Source organism: Papilio machaon, chromosome 8 (assembly GCF_912999745.1).
Source record: "Papilio machaon chromosome 8, ilPapMach1.1, whole genome shotgun sequence".
Lineage (NCBI taxonomy): Eukaryota > Metazoa > Arthropoda > Insecta > Lepidoptera > Papilionidae > Papilio > Papilio machaon.
In genome coordinates this window covers 4,835,300-4,848,311 of record NC_059993.1, presented here as the reverse complement: position 1 = coordinate 4,848,311, position 13,012 = coordinate 4,835,300, and the positions used below count along the sequence as shown (strand labels likewise).

At 31.8% G+C, this 13,012-nt stretch overlaps 2 protein-coding genes across 2 annotated transcripts; both read left to right on the top strand.

Moving 5' to 3' along the window:
• Positions 1-570: 570 nt before the first annotated feature.
• Positions 571-2,536, top strand: LOC106718275 (venom allergen 5). The gene is made up of 6 exons (XM_014512329.2): positions 571-685; positions 792-910; positions 1,208-1,289; positions 1,380-1,564; positions 1,690-1,787; positions 2,289-2,536. The coding sequence occupies exons 1-6, from the start codon at positions 631-633 to the stop codon at positions 2,392-2,394; spliced, it is 645 nt and encodes a 214-aa protein (XP_014367815.2). The 5' UTR covers positions 571-630; the 3' UTR covers positions 2,395-2,536.
• Positions 2,537-4,586: 2,050 nt separating this feature from the next.
• On the top strand, positions 4,587-7,695 carry LOC106718265 (venom allergen 5). Its single transcript, XM_014512319.2, has 6 exons — positions 4,587-4,745; positions 4,841-4,959; positions 5,879-5,960; positions 6,463-6,647; positions 7,042-7,139; positions 7,534-7,695. The coding sequence occupies exons 1-6, from the start codon at positions 4,688-4,690 to the stop codon at positions 7,643-7,645; spliced, it is 654 nt and encodes a 217-aa protein (XP_014367805.2). The 5' UTR covers positions 4,587-4,687; the 3' UTR covers positions 7,646-7,695.
• Positions 7,696-13,012: the final 5,317 nt, after the last annotated feature.

Genomic DNA, 13,012 nt, shown 5'->3' with positions numbered 1-13,012 from the left:
TATTTGGAGATAATAATTGTATTATGACTTTGAGTCATTCAATACAGGAAAAGGAAAGGAAGGAAACTACAGGATTTGCCGTCGCGAAATTCCTACGTATTTCTACGATAGTGCAACCGCATACAAAATTATTATATTTGGACGGGAAAATGGTTTTCGTATGATATGAAATAATACCCAGAAAAATTGAAATTCTGAAACGTCATAAAATTCTTATAGTAGGGGTTAGCCGAAGCGTGGATTTTTAGATTTGCTCGAGGGTGACAGTTAAACATAATCGGGGAACCTTCCACCCAACTGTATACTCCTGCTACAAATAAAATGCTCCATATAGAGCCGCGCTTTTAGAGTAGCCGATCAGGATACAATTATGTGCCTATTTCATGTTTTAGGAAAATTCCTTCTCTTTGCGGATAAAGTCGCAGGCGTGAGATATTAGAGGAAAAAGAAATAAAAGTTTGTAAAATGTTTACCGACTTAACCACAAGTATTTTCGTTTGAATGTGAATAATAAATAAAAATGTATTCAAAAAGCTTATCAATTGATATATAAACGTTAAGTACTTAGCAGTGGTCATCGTAGGTTCAGTACTTAGTCACTCGTTCGCGTTCAAACTACACACCTTAAAGATGCATATGAAAATTATTTTTATTTTCGCGTTATGCGGTTTCGTTCATTCAAAGTGTAAGTAGTATGGTTAATTACAATTTAAATAAATATTTGATTTATTAAAATTTTAATAATTCCAACAATTAAAATAAAATGTGAATTTTTATTTTTATAATTTCAGTGATAAGTTTATCGTGTAATCAAATTCGCGGTATTGTCGATGGTCACAACTTTCGTAGGCAGCAGTTGGCTCAAGGAGCGGTACCTGGACATCCCGCCGCCTCTGATATGAAATATATGGTTGGTGAACTTTATTCCTTTAGCGCAAAATTTCAACACGATACGGCCACTTTTCTATATTTTTTAAGAAAAGTGATTTGTAATTAATAACAAAGTACTGTTTGTTTTCGTGATGATTTTATCACGAGGGTTTAGGTCTGATTAAGACTACAGTCTTACCAGATGACCAGTCATATCACAGGACCTCAAGTGCCATCTGTAAGACGGTCAGTAGTAACATATTCAGAGTTTTCAGACTTACACTATATGTATGACAAATGTTTGACCAGTATATATACTTATAATTACTAATTTTAGGTTTGGGATGAAGAATTGGCTGCAAAAGCTAGGAAGTGGGCTTCGAATAATGTATTCGAACATAATCCAGACAAAACTATCGGTAACATTGACTAACATTTTAAAAACATTTACCATAACTTTATATCAAAACATTGATAAAGGGGATAATGGGCCAAAATATTTTTTTCAGGCTCTGGTAGATTTAAAACAGGTGAAAACCTATACTATTTCGGCAGTAGCAATCCGGATGCCAAATTAAATATAGAACAAGGTCTTAGTGCGTGGTTTGATGAATACAAAGACTACAGTTACGGTCCGATGACGAGAAGCCTATTTGATGGTTCATCACAAGTTCAAATTGGTCATTACACGCAGGTAAACCAACAAACTAATACTGTATATTATGTTTGACGACTTTACCCGCTCGCAAAAATGTACGACTCTAGCTCAACTGACATCGACTCTGAAACAATAATAATTATATTCTGTACTTCTTGTAGATGGCGTGGGCTGACACAACTTACGTTGGTTGTGGATTATCACAATATTCGGAGAATAGTATGAAAACGTTCCTCCTTGTTTGTAATTACGGGCCAAGGTGAGTATTTTACATACAAAAATAATACAATAATAAAAACTTCTTTTAGTTAAGCTGTTCGCTGTTTTGAAAGGATTTAAAATGAAATATAATATTTTTTGATGTATTTGATAATTTTTGTGTAGAGACATATACTACACTATGTATATTTGAAGGTTAGAAGTAAAAAAAATGGTAATCCTTTTATAATAGTTTCATCGCTTTACGTTGACATCTTAAATACATTTTAAACGTTATGTCGATTTTATTCTTCACAATATCTCCATCGAGGAGGATGTAATATTGTTACAACTCACGCCTGTAACCCAGAGGGGTTAGCAGAGATCACTGAGCTCCCTTGCATAACATTGTTATTATAACTAAAATCAGATTTCAGATCAGTTCAGCATTTAGAAACTGTAAAATAATGATGATCAGCTTGTTAATGAAGTTATATTTTAAAGCGTTTAAAAATATAAATTTATTAAACAAGCGTAATCTAAGTATATTAAATTCTTTCAGCGGTAACATCTTAGGGCAGGTGCCGTATACAGCGTCAGAGGAGGGCAGCGAAGGCCTTGTGTGCAGCATTGGAGATTGCAGCATGCCCTACGGGGATAATTGTTGATACTTTCATTCTATGCGTATTGTATAATCCAGGACATTTACTTTCGACCCATTACGATGATAATGAATTAATTCTCCCAATTCAATTAAGTCCAAAACTTATCTAGCTATATACATACATAAGTTCAAAATAGTTCTTGTGGTGACAATTTGCTATTCGATATTATATCCTGAGTGTTAAGTGGACTTAAGTATTCGATGTTCAAGTTTTTTATTGTGCTTCTATGTTACAATAATACTCGTATTTATTAAATCACTCTGTGTCTCACATGTTTGTTTCATTCGTGAACTTGCTTAATTTTATGTGGCGCAGTGTTGCATTTTGAGCGCTGGGCAAACGGAACAATAATTATTTTAAAGCGTTCGTCGCTCAAAAGCCGCAAACGCGGAGTTTTAACGCGGCGTTAAAAACACGCCCTTGCGAATGAGCGCTAAATGTAAACTAAAAACCCGTCACCAAATACGAGAAACCAAACTAGTTATGTTCCTGTTTTTAATTCCCTAAATTATAAGTGACACATGAAGTCATACTTTCAAAGTAATTCATGTTTATAACTCTTCCTACAGTTTTGCGGTAAGAGTTCCAGTAATTCTATTGGAAGTTCTACATCTACATGTTCAATGACTCATGACATTTCGAACACGGTTAAAACCACTCACAAATTGACATCTATCATGTCATGACTCATTGAAAATAATGACAATAGTTTAGAAGATCCAATAAGTGTGATGCCACAAGTGGTTTGCATCTTCGGCTGCGGTATCTACGTACTACGTCGTAGCGCAACCAATCTATTGTTTTAAAATAAACACGTAAGAATTGTACCCATTTTCTAAGGGAGCTGAGAGAGAAGAAAGGTACCTCGAGTACGATGCGGCGCCGCAGCAATAACGCACCGCACGTGAAACATCTGTCTAAGAAGTAAAAGTGGTGGAAATTAAATTTTCTTATATCTGAGTTTACTGCTACTTCTTTTCTATTCTTGTTAAGAAATCTCCTACCTTCCTTAATATACAAAAGAAACAATTAAAATTTAATGCATTTAAAGTAATACACTAAATGTAAATTAATCATTTTAAAAAAATGACAGTGAGATACAAAGACTTAGTATAGAATTTAGGTTCGTTTAGGTGCGGTGACCCTTAGACAAAGAGGTCAGGTTGATTGCATACTGCTTGAGAACAGAACCGGTTGCGTTCGTTTCCCCTACACTACTATCGCATATCAGAGATAGCATCAAAGGACTTATATTTTTTTTGTAATTTATTGAACGTTTGGAATAGCAGAGGGTGTACGCGTATTGGCAAATTAAATGAAATCGTTCTTGTTACCGTGGACTTCCAAACACATGTACAGATTATTTTGCTCTTTTTAGGCAATGAAAACTAGTATTTTGTTTAGTATGACACGTTTATGTTTATTCCCAACAGTAGCGTTTAAGTGGATTGTTTTCTTTTCATTTTTAAATAATTAATATTTATTTTAAAAATAATTATTTTTCTTGATTAATTTTTTCATGCTTGGTGATTATCAAGTTACAACCAACAATAAATCCGTGTCATTTTTGGTACTCAAGTTTAGGTTATAGCATAATCGACAACCCTAACTTATTGCGGTTAGTTCATGTAACAATGGTGACGTCTTCTTTTTATTTTGAAACATAAGAAAAAATTCAAATTTCTAAGAAAGTTTGAACCGTGATTAAACCCGCTAATGTTAATACTACAAACCAATTAGTCTTTTCGGGACTCTTCTAAACTTCCCAAATGTTACACCTGGATTGAAGTGGAAGTATTAATATTTTATTTTTATTATATCAATATTTCTCGATTTTTTGTAACAATTTTTAGAGGAACGTTAAATTATTCAAATTTATTCGTTATTCTTAATTGTTAGTAGCACAGTAGGTAATGCGAGATAACTATAAGTGTCATTGTACCGAGTGTTTATTTAAAGAGAAAGCGAACAATGTATGCATGTATTTGCCTCATCAAGTACCAGGAAATAAGGTGAGTGCTAAATTCAATACCAAAAATCCGACATGATATGTCTTTCATTCGCTATTGACCTGAAACTTGAATTAAGAATATTTAATAATTGAATGGTACCGCTTTCACCGGTGTGACAACCCTAAGCCCGAGGCGATGACACATGTGAGTCATTTCTCCGGCGTCAATTTTATACCTTTCGTCCAAACGCCGGTCTACTATAAAACATAAGTATTTAATTGCGAGACGTTTGCGTACGAATCTCAGTTACTGTTTCTCTTTACCGGCGTACATTAGAGATCGTCATGGTGAATTTTAAAATCATTCTTCTACTCGCAATATGCGGTTTCACTCGTGCTAAATGTAAGCGTTGTATTTTTAAATTAAATAAATAAAAGTAATTACTAAGTGTACAGTTTGTTTAGAAGTAACGTTTTTAATTTTGGTGAATTTTTCAGTGATAAATCTGTCGTGTAAACAAATCCGTGCATTTGTCGATGGTCACAATGCTCGGAGGTTGCAACTGGTAAAGGGTCAGGTGCCTGGACAGCCTCCCGCTTCTGACATGAAGCTCATGGTATTTAAATCAATACTTTAGTTGAACAAAAGCACATTCTTAGAAATTACAAACTCGTAACTAATTCTGAACGTAAAGTGAAAACGTGTCGAATTTTTTAAGTAGTCAAATAATTGCGTACAAAATAACTTATGCTATCGTAAAAAAAATATAACAGTTACATGAAGGTATTTGTAAAATGTAGATATGTTTGTCAGATTTACACAATTTTTTTATTACATTACTTAAAAATCTATGTTTTTTTAATCACAAATATATTTATTATATTACACAAAATATACCTATTTAACGATTATCTTTTACGGTATAATATCAAATAGACGGTTTAGATCATGGTTTTTTGTAATATGCCGGTTTTCAAATTATCCTCCTTCTAAGTAGTTTTTTTTTTTTTTAAATAAAGCTTCAAGATCAATTTGTTTTGGTCTGTGCGTACATGCGCGATATTAATTAGTAATTAAACTGTATCTTTTAAATAAACCTTTGAAAGTTTTTATTATTTACTTTTATTTTGAAAATTGCAAATTAATAGTATTCGTGCACATAATGTAGTTGAGTTGCTTGTAACAATTTTTTTTTGTCTGTCCGCAAGTCTGCATATAACTTTTGTTCAGACTAATCTCGAATATACGAGACTTTTATTGGAACCGTAGATGATGAATTCCGGAGTAACATAGGTTCTTTTTTTTTTCAAGCTGACGAAGTCGTAAGCAACAGCTAGTATGTAATATAATCACTTTAGCATTCATAATTTAATAACGTTTAACAGTAACACTATGTATAACTAATTATCAGTTAGTAAAGACATAATTTCTAGTTACTTGTTAGTGTAAATAAAAGTCTTATCTTGGATACTTCATTGTCAAGCATTGTTTTGGATTCGTATCGTTTAATGACTTGTGCGTTTGTTGTTTTTTAGATGTGGGATAATGAATTGGAGGCTAAAGCGGCGAAATGGGCGTCTAGAAATCATTTCGCACACAATCCAGACAAAACAATCGGTAAATATTATATGGATTTTAATAATTCATTGTTGAAATGGTTGAGCATTGTAAGACCCACCCTTGTAAAACTTTTTTTCATTTATAGCAAGAACAAACTCAGTGATTTTTCGTCTTACGAAGACTACCTAAAGTGTTTGCAGGTTAAATTCGGAGTAATTTATTCAAATTTCAACTTGAAATAGATTTCCGATATCACGTTTTCATGTAAATGTAAAAAAAATTTATAACATAAGTAACACTGACATAGATTTACTGAAAACAATGATGTTTTATATCATTTACTTATACTCGTAAAAGTCCATTAGTTAACTCTGTATATTTTTTGCTAAAGTTTTTTTTTATTTTTAACTTATTGAATCCCTTAAACATCAGAAAAATCTATCCTTTTATCTTCGTTTTGTTTAAAATGAGGATACCTGACTTTTATTAGTGCTGCCATTTTATTCTCGCTTGGAAAATGATCTTACATGATAATGTACTTAATTGGTTCCCTTTCCAGGTTCCCATAGGTTTCATACTGGTGAAAATCTTTATTGGTATGCGACAACAGACTTAACTCATAAGTTAGACGTAGAGAGCAGTCTTAGATCTTGGTTTGACGAACATCTTTACTACTCGTACGGACCTTTGACTATGCGCGATTTTAACAAGTCGTCAAAGAAGCAGATCGGACATTACACTCAGGTTAAATTTTATATTCAATTAGTATGTAGCTGGGACATATAAAAATTAATAACCTTTCAATTAGACCAACTAGCATCGCATCACAAAATTAATTGAAACGATTAAGGATAAAACAAACATCCTATAATATCTGACAACAAATTTAATTTCGTGTCTTTAATTTATTAAAAACATAAATTGTTGTCCTTGACGTACGTTTTTTTATAAATTCTAATGCTGTATATGTGCACCAAGGAGGTCGTTCTTTAACAATATCTGTAGTTTATCTTTTTTTATTAAACGGTGGAAAAATCATTGAATCCAAATTTTGTAAAGTTAATTGGCGTGAAAATTCTTTGTTATGTTCCGTTGGCATTGAATAAATTAATATGTATATTTTATTTGTAATTTTTAGATGGCGTGGGCAAACACGATGTATGTTGGATGTGCTATATCCCAATACACGAAAAATAACTTTAAAGAATTTCTTGTTGTTTGCAATTACGGCCCAGGGTAAGTATTACAAATTGATAAACCGTTGATGTCTTTTGCCATAAAAACAAAGGTAATAAATAAAGTAGGAATTCAAAAATAAAATACGGGGACGTGGGAATCTTTTTTCTTTAAACTGTACTGTGTTTGGTGTTTTGAGAACTTGTGGTAAATCGAGCGCATTCAATTTCTTATTTTTAAATAATAACCGTTAAAGTTCAACTACTATGCTATAAAAGAGAATAGTTTTGTTCCGTATATACTTTAAAACAATTGACTTAAAAATTATTTCTGTCTACACTATTTAACTAATCATCAAAATATAATGTTTTGTGTTTTTTTTACAGGAGACATGTATTAGAATAGAATAGTTCTTTATTTTATAAAAATTAATATTTAAAATATTTGTTTTCAGTGGTAACTACATTGGGCAGAAGCCGTACGAGTCCCGGCGGCGACATGCCTCCGCAAACGCTCTCATTTGTGGCGCCAAAAACTGCAGCCAACGATACGGCGATAGATGTTGAAAATAAAAAAAATATTACAAATTTTATTTCTTGTAAATAACATATTTTAAGATATTACATAAGGATTATTGTTAATGAGAATTTTAATAATTAATGTGATATTATTATATTTCTCATTTATGATTGGAATAATGAATTTAATAAATTTAAGATGAATTAAATGATAAAATTGTCTATTACTTCCCCGTTTACTCTCTCTATAACTTAAAATTGGGTTAAAAGATTTTGACTAGGAAATTACATATATAATAGGAATAGTTAATTGACCAAAATGCAGAGTTTTCTGTCAATTTTGCAAGAGTTATTTTAATTTTATTCTTATCAAGTCAATGCTGCTTACTTATAAAGGACGACACAAATAGAACCGCCGGTAAAATCTAGTTTCTTTTAACTGACATAAGAAATCGATGGCACCTACGTAAACTATCGTATTTTGAAATGGTAAATTTTGTAAGACAAAAATCTAAACAATAATACGATTAATAACTTAACGACGCATCAAACATGAACATACAATAGACAAAAAAAATCTACAGTTCTTCTTTCTAACGTCATTTTCAAATTTACACAGGAATTAGTATTTATCGAGTTAATTTTAAAAACATAAAACAGGAGGTAAATTGCAAAATTGTGCCTTACGGTAGTCTACGTAGGAGCCATCGAAATAAATGCTAAGCACACGATTAACCGAGAAAAACATTGATACTTTAGCATATGCAAGATGTACACATAAGTTAGATCATATCATAGTACATAAGTCACTAGTAATGTATCGACAAACACTTATTTATTTAAATGCATATGTATTTGCAAGACCTTTAAAAGGTATACCATGAACTTGAGTCCTCAGTGCACACTTTCGAAAGATGTACATAAAACATGTTACTGGTTCTTATGGACATCTTCTATACAATTAATAAGATTAGAGTGTTTGTATGTAATATGGAAAAAACTCATATTTCACGAATGTGACGTATTAATGCTACTTAAAAACCAATTAGTAGAATTTTTGTCTGTCTATCTGTCTGTCCACAAATCTGATTTGGTCCGGGTAATCTTTGACATGGCTGGACCGATTTTGACTGCACTTTCACTGAAAGGTTGGCTACCGTAACTATGTATATAACTATTTTTTTAACTCCTTGCTGACCAAATCGCAGACGAAGTCTATGAAAAGTCTTGACACCGCAAATCGTCTAAAACAAATGATGTTCATTGGTTGGTCTTATTGAAATTTACGGACTTAAGAAATTAAATCAATGAGTTTATAAAGTACCGCGTTCTTTCGTGTTTCATATGTTGTTATAATTTTTAAGAAAAATCTTGTATTACTGCTCAACACAAAAACAAAATAAACTAATAACATACATTACGAACTTGCAAATAAAAGCTTAGAGTAAATTTGTCTTAGCTTTATTAATAATTTCAATCGAATTTTAGCCTAAATTGATTTATAAGCGACCACTCCACACAAAACATGTGCTTGGTCTGATATGATCATTTAAGTGGAAGACAAAGGAGGTCACCATAACAAAACAATCCTTTCCTAATTAACAATGAACAGGAAAAAATCAAGCTGAGTTGGTAATGAGATCGCGTGCGTATTGCGAGGTTCCAGTTAAAATTTCTTATGAATTGAATAATTTGCTTCGATGCGCCGCAAAAAAATTGAGTGCAGTGGCCGTTTACACTGAATAAAAAGTCATGAGTCACTACGTCGTACCGGTGACCATAATACTGACCCACTTAGCTTATAATTTCGATAATTCACGTGAGTAACAGTAATGGTTTTCCTACATTATAATGCACTTATAAGCAAGTTTCAAGTTAGTAATTTAACCTTTTTTTTCAATCATGAAAAAACTTGTACGGATCCAATTTGTTTGCTTAAAATTAAACATTTTGCCCCGGCTAGAATTAGAACTTGGATACGCGGTAACTAATTACTGCGCCAAAGGGATAATATACATATGCATAGGTGGGCACAGTTAATCAAAAAGTTAACTTCGTTAATCGTTAATTCGTTAAATAAAAATTTAACTTCGTTAATCGTTAAAGCGTTTAATTTACGAAAATTTAACGCAAGTTAAAGTTAACAGTTAAAGTTAATTGTTTATATTACGAGTATACGGCGCAAGCGGGAAATGGCCATATGAATAATCTCCGAATCGCATGGACCGATTTTGTCGAGACTTTCAATAGAACTTAGGCTATTTTTTTACTGCCCTTACGAAATATCGGGAGATCGCTAATCCTATCTATAATTTAGTTATATAATACTAAAATATAACTTAGACAATAGGAGCGATGTACTAATGCCTGTACCATAATAATGACATAGCATGCACTAGTTACACACACTTATATACTACACTGACAATGATGGACAATTGACTTTTTCAGTCAGTCTGTTTTATCGGCAATCCGACGTCACGGAATTAGAGAGCTAACTAAATTTAGACAACACAAATTTTCTATTAAACAGTAAGACATGTGATAATATTCAAAAGAAAACAATCAAAACTTTTGTGCAGTATTTACATTTATCTGTTACTATTTGCTCCCGGATATTCATTTGCTCATACTCCAACAACTGAACATTTATTTTTATGTATAATTTGGTAATATTTTTTTATTTTATTTTAGCTAAGGACCCACGAACAGACTTATCATTTTTTACGTACTTTTTATTTATTAATAAAACTTCTAACATCAGAGGAAACTTATTATAACATTGATAAATAAACTATATAACCAATCCAGTGATACATCTCAACGCATCAAACTATACAACTGAGATGCCTTCGATAACTTCTATCATCTAATGATCTATCGTCGGATCTATTTTTATATGTTAAATCGAGTTAAATTACTCTCAGTGTATAGAGCATAAGTTACACGACATAACGAAAACAACCGATCGCGGGTGATGTCTTCTCTCTTTCTTATCACCTATAAAATCTTTGTAGTTAATTAGTAAGAATATGGTTTTGAATTATTTTCAACGACATTCGATTAGTTTTAAAATAAACTTTTGATATACGTAATAAAATCGATGTCTTTTTGTAAAGGTCACATGTGGCAACATTTCATATATTAAATTTAGTATAACACAGTTTAACATTATTTCACTAACATAATTATTTTATCTTTTTCCTCATTCCTTCTCGTTTTGTCGTATACTTTTTTTTGTAAACAAACAAAATTATCTTCGCTATTGTCTTTGCGCAGCGCACGTGCATCCCCGACCATTAGAAGGGTTGGGGCCATAAATCCATCGAGTTCGTTATCGTATTCTCTGTGCGGCTGTCCATTTGATCCTTTGTTCATATTTTTGTTGTTAAAATTATTTTTCGTTGACTATGAAGAAGCCCCAAAAAAACAAACGACGGTAATAAACACCTAAATCCCTTTTGTTTTTGAGGAACGTTTATTGCGTGCACATTTCGTCTTTCGTATTTTTAAATTTATTTTTCATTGTTTGTTTCTTATCTACGCAATGACAAAAAAATCCTATTTGTACGCTTTTTCAAATGAACCATAAACTATTTTTTGTTGTCTTTAAACTCCAAAATTAAATTAAACATTTTGTCTGCAACAAAGTTTAGTTGTATTTTAGATACGACGTTGAAGAGTAATGCACTCTCGATTATTTTGATTGCTATTCAACGCAGAGTTTATCTTTTTTAATAGATTTTGCGTCTCACGTATAACAATTATTGTATTAAGAGTAAAGTGTTTTCGAACCTTATGTTGATTTTATAACAAAGTCTTGTTCTAAAAAAAGTGATTTTAAATAAATGAAAACCAGTTTTAATGTGAATAAAATGTAATAAAGACTTTTCGAGACATTTCTGTAAATATGAAATAATTAATAAACTTTGAAGGTGTCTAGCGCCTAAACTTCGCAATATTTGATAGAGGTTAGTTTGTTTAAATCGTCACTATTTTCTAACAAGGATTCTGTGGTACTCTTTTGATCACGTCTATCCCGGCCGCTCGGTGTATTGTATAACATGCATCACACTCGCTCGTTCTCGTTCTCTCTCGTTCTCGTTCACCATTCGACTCCCGACGGTCGCCGAACATAGCCGAACTTACGAATGTAGCCTGATGCATAATTTAAATAAAATGACAACACGTCAATAAGTGTCTATTGTAACAATTAACGGACTAAATTAACGGAAGTAGAATTTAACGGAAGTTAACAAGAGCGTTAACACTTTTTGAATTTAACTTAAAAGTTAATCCGTTAAGGAAAATGTTAACTTCGTTAATTAACGATTAACGGATTAACGAGTTAATGCCCAGCTCTGTACATATGTATGTGTTTGAACCTTTAACAGATTAATTACAGGATATGAGATAAAGATGCACATAATAGAAATAAAATATTTGAATATTTATTGTAAATAGGACAATAAATAATGTGAACATGCAATAACTTACATGTGTTTATTTAATATCTCACATTTTTTGTTTTACATTATGAGTTATATAAACACATTATATAATAATGTAATTAATATTAATAAAACTTTATAAGCTTTTTAGGATTTTTGTAAAGAGCATGTCTGTCCGGTACATTCTAAACTCTGTGGTAATCATACAAAGCGATACAATCAACAGAACGTTTTGAACACAATGTCAAAGACACTTTTATAATGCATAGCATTTTAACTTATTCAAATTCAATGTCTGCACGAAGACTGCATTTTGATATAAACACAATCTATTTTTTTAATTGCTAAATAAATCATATGGATTCTTTTACGACTATTTTTAGTGTTAGGTTAATAGTGTGAATCTGAATCTAATTATTTTCGTTAGTTGGATTTAATTTGAACTTACAAGCCCCGTACTCCAGTACCCTTATCCATTAGGCCATTAGCGCAATTAGTGGTTCATTTTCGTGTCTCTTTCTTAAATATTAAATTAAAAACATTACTTTTCTTATCGAAAGTCTCAGACACTCGACATAATTTGATTTCAGTTTACAGACTAATGTGCGCTACAGGCTTTACAAAATTTCTTATGGAACAATGGGCAAGATAAGTTTTTAGGTTAGGCCATTGTTCTATTATTGCCAAAGTATACAAAAATCTTCCGTCACCTGGAATGTTTGAACATTGTAAATAAATCGATAAATTTGTATATAGTGGGCCACGCTTCGACCTTGACGTGTTTTTAATACAAATCACTAATCATGTTACATTGTTATGCTAAAATACTAATGTATTTGCAAACCGCAAGGAGTAATATCTAAGTCTGATAATAGATTGTTCTGTATGTATTCCAATGGTAGTTGGATGAACGAAGTCCAACCCGTTGTCTTTAATCTATAGTGCTTAGTATTATTTAATAAGT

Excerpts from the sequence above, each read along its gene's own strand:
- LOC106718275 (XM_014512329.2), top strand. The coding sequence starts at position 631 with ATGCATATGAAAATTATTTTTATTTTCGCGTTATGCGGTTTCGTTCAT. Across the intron at positions 1,290-1,379 it reads TAATCCAGACAAAACTATCG|GCTCTGGTAGATTTAAAACA; the intron begins GTAACATTGACT and ends TATTTTTTTCAG. Across the intron at positions 1,565-1,689 it reads AAATTGGTCATTACACGCAG|ATGGCGTGGGCTGACACAAC; the intron begins GTAAACCAACAA and ends TACTTCTTGTAG.
- LOC106718265 (XM_014512319.2), top strand. The coding sequence starts at position 4,688 with ATGGTGAATTTTAAAATCATTCTTCTACTCGCAATATGCGGTTTCACT. Across the intron at positions 4,960-5,878 it reads CTTCTGACATGAAGCTCATG|ATGTGGGATAATGAATTGGA; the intron begins GTATTTAAATCA and ends GTTGTTTTTTAG. Across the intron at positions 5,961-6,462 it reads CAATCCAGACAAAACAATCG|GTTCCCATAGGTTTCATACT; the intron begins GTAAATATTATA and ends TTCCCTTTCCAG.